The sequence below is a fragment of the Aspergillus stella-maris genome (genome assembly GCF_047715825.1).
Source record: "Aspergillus stella-maris strain CBS 113639 unplaced genomic scaffold BDV14scaffold_172, whole genome shotgun sequence".
NCBI classification, from domain to species: Eukaryota; Fungi; Ascomycota; class Eurotiomycetes; order Eurotiales; family Aspergillaceae; genus Aspergillus; species Aspergillus stella-maris.
This window is the reverse complement of record NW_027396966.1, coordinates 148-11,634: the sequence shown is the minus strand read 5'-3', so window position 1 is coordinate 11,634 and position 11,487 is coordinate 148. Positions and strand designations below refer to the sequence as shown.

The following is an 11,487-nucleotide window of genomic DNA, read 5'->3' as shown; positions in this document are numbered from 1 at the left end:
GGTTGGTTAAAAAGAGACGTGTCGAAAACGCGTCGACTTTTGAGGGGGCGGTCGGATGACTGGTGGCGGTCGGATGACTGGTGAAATACGTTAATTGTTCGATGTTTGAGGCCTGAGGCACCAAAATCATCACCCAACTTCTTGAGGCATCCATATGCCCAATTTTGAACTCCCTGAGCCACGGCTGAAGTCCGATAATGTTGCAAGTACTGACAAACTCATGAATTCATGCAGGCAGTGAAACTCGACAAAAGTCAATGTATGTTTTGGCACTCCGCCTTACCCCGTGACCCAGCAGTGTGGCTCTCGAATCACGAGGCTTGGACTTCCAGTAACCGCGGTAAATGACATCATTTCGAGATGTCGTCCAGAGATGAAAGTGAAGAATCCATCCACTTGAAGCCGCTGACGATCTCGAATCCACTCCGAAACTCTCACAATGCCGGAAACGGCTAATCTAAGGGTTTGTATAGTTGTACCATGGGCTGCTTATGCTCTGTAATCCCCGCGAAGCTGCCGTCATTATTGTATGGGAAAGAGTACAGCAGACTGCGCAATTGACCGCATGCGCTTTGGTTGTGATGTAGATATCTCATAGATTGGCTGTTTACTGGGAAAGATCTAATAAGACCACTGTAATGGCTAATTTCTACGATTCTTCTCGGGACTCTATAAGATTGGTGGTGATCCAGCACGGGTAATGGAGAGCCCCCGTGACCTGACCGCAGGGCTACGTAGCGGAGCGACTGGGGCCTGAAATTGGGTGACTTGGGCGCTGTTCGGGGGGCACGTTACCGGACTGGAACGTACGGGAGCACCCTCTGGGCCTCCCCCAACGTCCTCCCTCTTCAAACATCCCACCTGCTCTTCCTTTCTTCTTTCACTCCCCTCACCTCCTCACCTCCCTCCTTTGAATTCCTTCCTAACCTAAATAAAACCTCTTACTCTACAACCTTTCCGTCCAAATTTCGTGCAGCAACATCGCTAGCTGCTGGAATTATCTTCATTCTCATCTTATCGGTCCGATTGTCGCCCCTCTTCCCCGCCTCAATCTAGAGATCTCTGGGATAAGAGTCCAGTCACACAGACAACAGTTCACGCCACTGTCAGCTCCAGGCTTCGTTTCCATACTCTTTTCGATCTCCCATATACTTGCGACAAGCATCGCGCAACCACTCTCAAAATGAGTAGCCCCAAGCGCAGAATTGAGACAGATGTGAGTGCCACCCCGATTACGGATGGTTGATGAGTTGGCAAGCGTACTAACAACGAATTTCTTCCAGGTCATGAAGTACGATACCTCGCTGCCCCTCTTTGATCGCATACACATTTTCGCTCAATACTAACAAATTGGCAGGATGTATGCCCTGCTCCCCTTGCCGACCTTCTTCACCTCCCGAGCCCACCGACTCCCGGATAAAGAAAGGCGAAACTGAATGAGAGTGAAGTACTGATGGAATTCTAGGTTGATGAGTGACTACGAAGTCACGTTAGTCAATGATAACAGTGAGTGATTCTTGGTCTATATCATCGGCTCAAGCTAACTGTCGTTTGAGTGTACGAGCCACCGGCGTGTTGCATAATAGCTGTTTGATGAGTATCTGGAACTAACGTACCATACTGTAGGCAAGAGTTCTACGTGCGCTTCAAAGGCCCGGAAGAGAGTACGTTATATACCTGTTCAACCGCAATGATATTTCGCCGCTGACTGTTGTTCTGTAGCGCCATTCACTGGTGGGCATTGGAAGATCCACGTCGAGCTGCCAGACCAGTACCCGTACAAGAGCCCTAGTATCGGTTTTGTCAACCGCATCTTCCACCCGAACATTGATGAGCTGTGAGTCAGACCGGTGGTCTTTAAATACAAGTCGCTAATTCTATTCCAACCAGCTCGGGCTCCGTTTGTCTCGACGTAATAAACCAAACATGGTCTCCCATGTACGACATGATCAACATTTTCGAAGTCTTTCTTCCACAACTCCTCCGCTACCCGAACCCTTCAGACCCGCTGAACGGTGAAGCCGCTGCCATGCTGATGAGGGAGCCCAAGACCTACGAGAACAAGGTGAAGGGTAAGCATCCCATGCCTCAAAAACATTGCGATGACAACAGCTAATCAACTCGCAGAGTACGTCCTGAAATACGCCAGCAAGGACGCCGTAGATGACGCAGGCGAAGACACAGAGTCCGAAGACGAGCTGAGTTCTGCCGGCAGCTACGAGTCCGACGGCGAAGAGCCCGCTGGAAGGCTGGACGACGTTTGACCTGAAGCGTTCTAACATCGCTTGATTGCCCTTGCTTTACACTCGCAACATCCCGGAGTTACCCTATACATTGCTCGTTTTGACTTCAACTTCGCTACTATGGTTGATGGTGTTTGCTGGTTTGTCATGGCGTTATTGCGGCGGAGTCGATTTTAATCATATATCTACGCATACATCCTATCGACTGAGTTGAGGCGAGGACCCTTGAGTCTAGGCTGTTAGCTCTATGATGTTTATATCGCTTGCTCCTATGTCTATAAGCTAGTGTTTTCGGGTCGCTTATGCTGTTATCTTATTTAGTTTTTCTTCTCAATATCAATGGCTAAAAAAATAGCATACTCTTTTATTCGTGTAAGTCTAAAGCTTTACTGTTCATTCGCTCAGGTAGTATAGTACATTGTATCTAATTGATTCTCGTTATAACACTGCACTTTATTTTTGCAGGCGTTCAAGAGTGGTTAATCACAATTCATCAAAGCAAAGACCGGATCTTATTAGGGAGGTAGAACCAGAACCCGACAAATGAAACAGACAAAAAAAAGAGACCTGGGGTATTAAAGAACTAATGCTGTCTAACAGAAGAGAAGGAGTATATGAAAGAGTGGGAAGTAAGCCAAATAGACCGGTCTCGGCCGGCGACACCAGAGCAGAATCAAAGTAATAAAATGAAAACCAAGGAAATGTGCACGTATGCGCGCGCGTGTGTGAATGGGTATGTGTATGTGGAGGTCAACACTGAGTCCGTTGTTGCTGGTGTGAACTTAGTCTGATGATGTCGTCGCCTCGTTTGTGTATCGTCTCGTTTGTCATCGACCGAATAAAGTATTTCATCATAGTGCTTCGCCGGCGGTGTTCACTCAAGGCACTTTTAAAACACCAAAAACGTCCTTAGCTTTGTCGCCCTCCTGGTCGGCACTAGATCCTGGTCTTGATCTTCTTGGATTGATGACTACCTCGCCCCAGTGTCTCGGTGCGGTTCCACGATTCGAGCCGGACTCTGACGGATCATCGGGATCGAGTGTCGTTACCACGACAGCGGGCTCGTTGCGGGTTTTCGATGACGTGGGAGAAGAGGGGTTATTGAGGGTTGCTTGTGGTTGGAGATGCGGTTGCGGTTGGAGGGACCAGATGTCGACGACGGATCTAATGGCAGCCTTTTAGTTTTCATTCCATGATGTTTGATACAAGGGTCGTAGTCTGGTACTCACTCTGAAGCCCGCTGGCAGATCGCTTCGAGAGCCTCGCGCTCTCGCCTTACGTTTCCGGGGTCGGGCTGGTTGGCTTGCTGGTTGTTGTTTAGGGCGCCGTAGCCGTAGCCAGGTTGGTAGATGTCATCGTCGAGGAGTCGGGACGATTCAGGCTGGAGGGACAAGTTGGTTAGTGCCGGTATTCAGTAATCAATCTGGACGTCGCATCGGTCGTTCTGCGAACGCCGCGCAAGACGATGGGCGGGGAACTCACATCGGGGCTATCCCGACCACCGGTCCCAAGACATGAAGAGCAAATACCCATTTATGATAGTGTTGATGCTACTGGCAGGTCGGCAAAAGAGGCACGAGACATGCAATGTCGGAGGTTGGCGAGGGGCCGTTAAGGAAGGAGTGGTCGGTCTGAGCGCTTGAACAAGTAGGTAAAGACTGATAAGGACCGAGTACGGAAGATAAGCGAAGCACCAGCCTGTGATGCGAGGAAGGAAGCCTGGTGGTTTGATCTATTTAAGAAGTTGAACCTTAGAAAGTTGTTCAGTCGTGCAAGCCCAGCCACAGTCGGACGGAGAAGGTCGGAGGTGAGATGGTCCGTGCAGGCCAACTGACATCGGCCCTTTCCAACCTTTCTGTTTCCACTACTGCAACGCTCCACAGTACCACAGCGAAGTATATCCAGGCTGTGTCTTCTACTACAGAAGTTGAACAGAGTGCAATCCATGACTTTGCAACTGCAACTCTGACCAACTCACGGACCGTATCCTGAGCTCAGACCATATGTATTTCAAACTTACCGCAGAGTATACTGATGCGCAGAATGAGACAGTTGTGGTTCGCATGACTGTTCGATACTTCGATGCAAATGTTTGCTTTTGAACAAACCACAATGAGTCCTTGAAGGCCAAGGCAAGGTAGGCATTCTGTCAATTAACCTGTGACGTTGACCAGGCTTGGTCGAGCCTTTGGTGGCACAACGTGCATCACCCCGCACATTCAGCCGTCGACATGCCGAAAGCATCTCTGAACATAAAGTCCTGAACTCATCCACGGTTCCTGAGCACTTGTCTCGTGATCTTTCAGAAGCTTCTTCTGCGTGCTACTCGAGTAACACAACTACGACCACTGATCTACCATGGCTACTGCAACCCATACCGGACGACTGGACGGCAAAGTCGCCATTGTCACGGGAGCAGGATCCGGCTTCGGCTACGGCATCGCAAAGAAGTTTGTCCAGGAAGGAGCAAAAGTGATCATCGCCGACATAGCAGAAGAGAATGGACAGGAAGTTGCAGCAGAGCTAGACAGCAAGTTCGTCTTTGCCGACGCTACCAAACGCGACAGCTGGGAGGCCCTCCTCCAAGCCACCCTCGACACTCACGGACAGCTAGATATCGTCGTCAACAACGCTGGCGCTACATATAGTAACAAACCCACTATCGAAGTTACCGACGCCGACTTTGACCTGTGCCTGAACGTCAACGTGAGGTCGATCTACCTATCGAGCAGTGTAATTCTCCCGTACTTCCTGGAGAACAACCGCCCTGGAAGTTTCATCCAGATCTCATCCACCGCTGCTCTTCGCCCGCGCCCAGGCTTGACGTGGTACAATGCGTCCAAAGCCGCCGTTAGCAACGCAACAAAGACCATGGCCGTGGAGTACGGACCGAAGAAGATAAGGTTCAACTGTGTATGTCCGGTCGTGGGAAGCACAGGCATGTAAGTATCTAGTCACACAATATTTAACCTTGGCTCAAGCCCCATGACCTGTATAGGACGCACCTCTTCCTCGGCAAGCCAGACACCGAAGAGAATAGGGCGGCGTTTGTGTCGACTATACCGCTCGGTCGTCCTTCCACCGCAACAGATGTTGCGAATACTTGTAGCTTCCTTGCTAGTGATGAAGCAGAGTTTATCACCGGTGTCAACCTTGAGGTATCTGTGCACCTTCAACCCATGATCTGCATGGCGTATCTCTAATTGACGTTCATTAGGTTGATGGTGGTCGCTGCGTCTGAGTATCCCCTATGGCAGCAGCTCAATGAGAAGGGATTTCCTTTCCAATTTTCTGCGGATGAAACGACCAACCTCAAGATTTCTCTGTTTCGGAGTCAACAAGTCTTCATCTCTCGTCATCAAATTTTTAGGCAGCAATTACCCAAGACGGAGTTAGCAATGATCTTAAGTAGTATACCATAAATACTACACTGATTTCTAGCTCACAAAGGTCCTGTAGGGAATGCGCTTGTTACCTACCCATTGACTTTTATCAACCAGAAGACCTCCAACATGCTCTTTCCATGCACATACATACCCAGATACCCATTGACTTTGATACCTTTGAAAGAATGTTGCTCGCATTCTTGCTTCGGGTGCCTCGTTAGCCGCCACGATGAAACTGTTCCGGGATGGGGGCTCCTTATTTACTCACAGAAGGGCTTCGTGAGAAGCCTGCAGAAGTCTGGCGGCGCGATACCCTCATCGAGGAATCTATCAGTAGACGAAGTTGTTCGACTTGGTGTTGTGATTTTTATCAATACTGGCGGGGCAGTGCTGAGCTTTCCTCTGCAGTGGCAGACCCGCACTCAATCTTCATCGTTCCTTCTCCTTTTACCACTCCTCTAACCATTCCATCAATTCTTCTCGACGTACTTTCTTCCCACGATGCTCTTCATCCTTTCTTTCGACCCCCAGAATTACTTTAAGTCCTCAGCTAACCGATACCAAGTCTGCGAGGAAGATAGCCGTCCCTTCTTCTCCCGACACCGGTCAACTTGGGGCCATGCCCCAATGCTCGAGGGTAATATGCGTCTGAGGCGTCTACGATGAATGTGCTACTTCCTCTCATCAGTAATTACGACTCGGCCTGACGACGAGAAGCTTTGATATCGATTCTCGATGACAACTCACATGAAAACTCACGGCAGTAGCAGCGCGAAGGCTCTTTCATCGCTAACGACACCTACATGAGGTCTCATCTTATTCCACGGAGCTCTTAACGCTAATAATGGAGAGATTGAAGTCAATGCTAACCAGAAACATTGATCTAAATAAGTTTCAAAGTTTATCTATATCAACCGACGTGCGGCACATTCCCAGCCCAAGTTGAGATGAACGCCTCGGGAGGCAGAAAGTAAAGCGACCTATAGCTCTCTACCATAATGAACACTCTCGCAGACAGATACAATGGACCAAGAACAGTGACACTCCATTTAGACCACCGATCGGTGCGATCCGCAATAATACTTTCCAGCAGCACCAAAAGCGCGCTGATGGTCGGCGCAATGGCCACGGTCAGTGCCGATCCGCGCCAGAGGCTACGCTCAATGCTGCTAGGAAAGGACAGATTCCAGGCGAGAAGATGCAGTCCCCCGAAAAGCATTATCGAGAGGATACTTGTTGCTATCACCATCCAGTCGACGTGCCTTTTCTTATACCTGTCTTCGAAGACTTGGTGAACGACGCTTTGCGAGATATAGTAGCGCCGCGGCTGCAGAAAGCTTATTGGTGCTGCTTCTGCAATAAGTCCAAACACGGCGGGTGACACAATGGCGTCCGTGTCGATGTAGAAGGGAACGCCAATGTCCTGGGGCTTCGCCCATTCTGAGACATAGATGATTAGCGCGCATGATGAAAAGCGAGCGTGCTGATTTCGAGTGCTGAAAACGCGATCCCTTGCGCTGATCGGACTATGAGCTGCGCGACGAGCCAGAGGACCTGGAGGAGTGAAAAGAGGCGAAACAGTCCATCGGTCTTGCTGCGGTCTGTGATTTCGTTCTCGGTTAGGTGTGGAAGACGATCTATCACCCCATGTGCCCTCGCGATCGCTAGCTGCTTGGAATCCAAGACCCAGACGTTGCCGTGGAGAGGAGCGATGTGGTTACGCTCGTATTGCTTCTCGTTCGTCAGTACATTGGCGACATTGGGCCTTGCGGCATTGGCGAGAGCAACGTGTCGGTCGAATGGTTTCCAAGGAATATCGCCCAGGTCGTGGAGGTAGCTTGTCTGGCTTTTTGAAAGTGCAAGAGAAAGGGCGGCGCGACTATTGTCGGCATGGCATCTCCAATCGGTCGGGCTCGTACAAGTGGCTTCAGCGGTATGACATCGGAGGATTGGAATTTGGGGAACGAAGCAAGCTCTTGACGCTCAGTCCCGGGCTCATCGTCAGCACGGGGAGGTACATCGACGGCATCGGACGTCTTGGGTGGTGAGAACCGCAGCGCAATCCCACCTATGTTGGCAAGCACTGTATGGGTCAGTGTCCAAGGCACATCGTCCTCCCTGGCCAGATTCTGCAGCCGGAGATTATTGACCCAAGATGTGAACAGATTTGTTGTCGACAGGCTAACGAGATACTCGGGAAAGGCAAGCATGATACCCATCCAAGCAAGCTTTCGGCCGAGCAAGTATACATGCTTCCGAAACTTCTGTCGCTTTCCTCGCGGGCAAAGATCCGGAGGGACGGTTAGGTGCAGGACAGACCATGTTGAAAGGATGATGATACTTGTGCAGCTCCAGACGATCTCCAACGTGGAGCGAATCTCAGGGTCCTTAACGAAGCCACTTGGACTTGAGCTGGGGAACGAGCAGTTAAAAGAGAATTGAAGCATAATGCAGAGTAAACCTTTGCATGGGTGCATCAACTAGCGACAGCCCCGCGGGCGTGCGATATAAGAGGGAACCGCGCCTACATCAGTACCTTTGAGGAAAAAGCAAAAAGAAGGCATGGTCGTCTGCGTCGACTGCAGGATTCGAACAGACACGAGACAACGTGTAAAGCCCTATCGAGCACATCCCTGTGTAGCGGTTTGCTTTTTTCAGCCTTGTTCAGTCCGCTTCGTGGCCTTCTCCGGAGCCCTGCTGTCGGGATGGCGTTCATACGACTGTGATATAGCGCCAGGAATGCATGATTACGATCTCGATAGAAATAAATGTGCGCCTGATTGGAATAATTCCAGCCATCAAGGCAACAGAGAACGCCTCCAACCTTCCTTCGCGACCATGGGCAATGGATGAGAGATGGCTAGCACAGCTATCTTCTGGGACAAGTTCATCAGCGACATCCTACACTTTCAGCTTACATACATAATGAGGATGTACGTGAGGGTCTCCCGTTCCACCAAAGATCCTAGCGTTGACCCGGCACTTCGCTTTCGACCCGCCTGGCGCTGAAGGCTTGGTATACAAATCAACCTGCAGGAGACCGAAAATAGTGATGCCCTGTTAAGCGCTCACTGGCCGGCAGAAGCGCCCGCAAGCATCCTTCCCAAACCCCCAGCAGATCGCAATTCCTTCTTCGATCACCTGCCATGCCCCTGTCCATTGCACCCTGGTCTATGTATCGACTAACTTGCGAGTGTCTCAGCATCTAGCCGAAGAATAACCAGTTCACTATTTTCCCATCATGGTTGATTGTCGCTCATTCACCACCTTTTTCAACATCTTGGGTTTCAACATCTTGATCTACAAGATTTTGGGTACCTTCGTGTTCATTCTATTGCTGCGCAGATTTACTTCACGACCCAAGGCCTACAAACTATTTCCAGTATGGGCGACCATTGAGATAGCTGTCGCCGGCTTTATTCTCCAGGGGGATGGTTGGGGTAAGCGGCTTTTGTAGGGCTCCATCGACTCCCTTCAAGTCTAACAAGCTCCTCTAACACGCGATCAGCTCGTCTATCCGGCGATATAGTGGCTCGCTGTTTGGGATAACCCATGCGCACCAGCTACTCGTCGACTTTCCAGGGCTAGACCGCTTAATGTCGCGGCCGTTGCACACCTTGACCGCAGAGCCAGCCCAGTATACTATCTTCACCCGAGTCTTTGGCGGCATAGACTCACCCCAGCTCAAAAAGAAGTTAGAGCTCTCCTGGAAGGATCTTCTTGTTCCTATAGAGAGACTATTCCTTAATGATGCTGCCGCTGCCGCTGCTGTGGATAAAGCTGGTATCCCACTACAAGCGTCGAGGCTGGTCTTATTCACTTCTGACCACAGACAAATGCAACGGTGGGAGCTGTCGGCAGATGTTCGATATATTGAGCCATCTCTCTCCGGTGAATCGAGCCGTGTAGAAGCCAATCTCCAGAGTCTGATAGGCGACTTCGGTGCTTGCATGGCGATCCCCCTTCTGTACGGCAGGGACTTCCTCGAGAAGAACCCCTTCCTTCTAGACGACTTTTGGAGATTCGACAATGACCTCTTCCCAATGCTCATGATCGGGTTACCTCCCTGGACACCCGTCAAGATGATGAAAGTCGGCCGCACCGGACGCGGTCGAATTCTCGCCGAGCTGGAGACCCTACACCGAAACATCGAACAGGTCCAGAACGGCCAGTCCCCTATCACAGACGTGGACATGTCCGACGTAAGCGATGCGCTCTTCGAGCGAAACAAGGTCTACCAGCGTGAAGGATGGACATTCCCCGAGCGCGCAGCAGGCGACTTTGCCGTCTTCTGGGGCCAGAACGCAAACACGCACCCTATGCTCTTCTGGCTTCTAACATACGTTTATGCAACTCCTGGTTTGGTGGAACGAGTGCGGGAAGAAATTGCCTCATATATCACTCTATCAGCCGGACCCAAGCCAGAGATTGCATCCATGGATCTGAACAGCCTCTCAACAACCTGCCCGCTCCTCAAAGCTTGCATGTACGAAACATACCGCATGGTCAACGAACCAACTTCAATCCGATATGTCGCGCGCCAAATCACCCTGACTGACGGACAATACCAGCACACCTTGTACCCCGGAACATTCATCTCAGCCCCACAATCACTGATCAACCACGACGCCTCGATCTTCGAGAACCCGTCTCAATTTAACCCAGAGCGATTTCTCGAGACAGACAGTGCAACTGGGGAAATGGTCGCCCGATACGGACGGCTTAGACCCTGGGGCGTCGGGGTGGCAATGTGTAAGGGGCGGACGTTTGCAGAGAAGGAGATTGTAGCTTGTGGTGCGGCGATACTTCGTCTTTGGAATATTGAGCCTGTTGAGACGGGCGAGGATGGGGATTGGAAGATTCCGTCTATGGTTCCTGGGACGGGAGTTAAGAGGCCTGTTAGGGATATTAGGGTTGCTATTCAGAGGGCAAGGGTATGAGTAGTTGCTTTTGACATGACCAGACCGGATGTTGAGCTTGGGAGGCATTTCTCTGACAGATTCATCCATGATTCTATCTATGTCGCCGAAATTACCCGGCATGCTGTTCTACTTCAAGCTTGTAATCATCAGCATACCTGAGTTAGTCGGATTGCCCACTACGCTACTACAATAGTACCAACCACCACAACTCACAAGGCATCTCCAGCGAACAAAAACAAACAGAAACAAGCTATGGAGTTGTGCATTACTAGGCAACCTAGAGCCCTATATTCCTTTGCATTTTCTTTTTTTTCCCGCTCGAACCTGTTTGTTGCATGGATGGCACGATTTGTTGCTAAGCCCTAGGTAGTTAGTTAGCTTCCGAGGTATAGCAGGAAGTTATGAAGTTAGGCATGGCAGTCAAACCAACCTGACCAATGAAGTGTATTTAATTCTTAACTAGCATTGCCAAAGTATTACCACAGCAGTCAACCATGAGCTTTCTGTGGCTGCAGTTTCCTCACTGAGATTGAATGGGGGGCGATCAGGCAGCGACTCGGGTTGATGTACGTAGGAGGTAGCATACTGAATATTGAACGGCGCAAAGCAAAGTCAGACTCATCCCAGTGTCTCTACCATCAGGATTAGGTCTAGTATGAGATTTTGAAGGTGGTAAACTACCGAAGTTATAGCCATAATATATTGTCGGGAACTCGGAGGTGGACGATCGCCATGAGAAGCCTTCTGATTTTCTATCTAGAAGGGCGATCGGTGGAAAGTCAGTGGTGCGGAGAGCACGTGACCGCCAGCTGATGCCTGAGGCTATCTCAACACACCCCCCTCAGCGGCGGGGCCAAAATGAAGTCATAGGTACATCCTCTTTGGGTAGAGATCGGCAGTCTCTGGTGGTTAATTACATGTCATTCCCATTTCGGT

The 11,487-nt window shown here is 50.3% G+C and overlaps 5 protein-coding genes across 5 annotated transcripts; 3 read left to right on the top strand and 2 right to left on the bottom strand.

The window, feature by feature from the left end:
• Positions 1-1,469: 1,469 nt before the first annotated feature.
• On the top strand, positions 1,470-2,616 carry BDV14DRAFT_207874 (E2 ubiquitin-conjugating protein UBC8; the record flags this gene model as incomplete). Its single annotated transcript, XM_073775262.1, has 5 exons — positions 1,470-1,510; positions 1,627-1,664; positions 1,723-1,837; positions 1,891-2,072; positions 2,128-2,616. 5 exons carry the CDS (start codon positions 1,470-1,472, stop codon positions 2,262-2,264), a joined length of 513 nt encoding a protein of 170 aa, XP_073621607.1. The 3' UTR covers positions 2,265-2,616.
• Positions 2,599-4,005, bottom strand: BDV14DRAFT_186312 (LAMTOR1/MEH1 family protein). The gene is made up of 3 exons (XM_073770793.1): positions 3,726-4,005; positions 3,473-3,624; positions 2,599-3,407 (listed from the first exon to the last, which is right to left on the bottom strand). The coding sequence occupies exons 1-3, from the start codon at positions 3,774-3,776 to the stop codon at positions 3,122-3,124; spliced, it is 489 nt and encodes a 162-aa protein (XP_073621606.1). The 5' UTR covers positions 3,777-4,005; the 3' UTR covers positions 2,599-3,121.
• A 100-nt stretch (positions 4,006-4,105) lies between these two features.
• On the top strand, positions 4,106-5,730 carry BDV14DRAFT_186310 (oxidoreductase, short-chain dehydrogenase/reductase family). The gene is made up of 3 exons (XM_073770792.1): positions 4,106-5,185; positions 5,242-5,401; positions 5,461-5,730. Exons 1-3 carry the CDS (start codon positions 4,602-4,604, stop codon positions 5,482-5,484), a joined length of 768 nt encoding a protein of 255 aa, XP_073621605.1. The 5' UTR covers positions 4,106-4,601; the 3' UTR covers positions 5,485-5,730.
• Positions 5,731-6,539: 809 nt separating this feature from the next.
• BDV14DRAFT_207872 (uncharacterized protein) lies at positions 6,540-8,258 on the bottom strand (the record flags this gene model as incomplete). The annotated part of the gene is made up of 4 exons (XM_073775261.1): positions 7,816-8,258; positions 7,664-7,758; positions 7,157-7,508; positions 6,540-7,058 (listed from the first exon to the last, which is right to left on the bottom strand). The coding sequence occupies exons 1-4, from the start codon at positions 8,104-8,106 to the stop codon at positions 6,540-6,542; spliced, it is 1,257 nt and encodes a 418-aa protein (XP_073621604.1). The 5' UTR covers positions 8,107-8,258.
• A 346-nt stretch (positions 8,259-8,604) lies between these two features.
• BDV14DRAFT_207870 (cytochrome P450) lies at positions 8,605-10,949 on the top strand. Its single transcript, XM_073775260.1, has 2 exons — positions 8,605-9,082; positions 9,138-10,949. The coding sequence occupies exons 1-2, from the start codon at positions 8,871-8,873 to the stop codon at positions 10,567-10,569; spliced, it is 1,644 nt and encodes a 547-aa protein (XP_073621603.1). The 5' UTR covers positions 8,605-8,870; the 3' UTR covers positions 10,570-10,949.
• Positions 10,950-11,487: the final 538 nt, after the last annotated feature.

Bases quoted from the DNA above. Each gene is read 5' to 3' on its own strand.
- BDV14DRAFT_186312 (XM_073770793.1), bottom strand. From the start codon at position 3,776: ATGGGTATTTGCTCTTCATGTCTTGGGACCGGTGGTCGGGATAGCCCC. The intron at 3,625-3,725 runs GTGAGTTCCCCG...TTGTCCCTCCAG, and splicing joins GTGGTCGGGATAGCCCCGAT to CCTGAATCGTCCCGACTCCT. The intron at 3,408-3,472 runs GTGAGTACCAGA...GGCTGCCATTAG, and splicing joins ATCTGCCAGCGGGCTTCAGA to ATCCGTCGTCGACATCTGGT.
- BDV14DRAFT_186310 (XM_073770792.1), top strand. From the start codon at position 4,602: ATGGCTACTGCAACCCATACCGGACGACTGGACGGCAAAGTCGCCATT. The intron at 5,186-5,241 runs GTAAGTATCTAG...TGACCTGTATAG, and splicing joins GTCGTGGGAAGCACAGGCAT to GACGCACCTCTTCCTCGGCA. The intron at 5,402-5,460 runs GTATCTGTGCAC...GACGTTCATTAG, and splicing joins TCACCGGTGTCAACCTTGAG to GTTGATGGTGGTCGCTGCGT.
- BDV14DRAFT_207870 (XM_073775260.1), top strand. From the start codon at position 8,871: ATGGTTGATTGTCGCTCATTCACCACCTTTTTCAACATCTTGGGTTTC. The intron at 9,083-9,137 runs GTAGGGCTCCAT...ACACGCGATCAG, and splicing joins GGTTGGGGTAAGCGGCTTTT to CTCGTCTATCCGGCGATATA.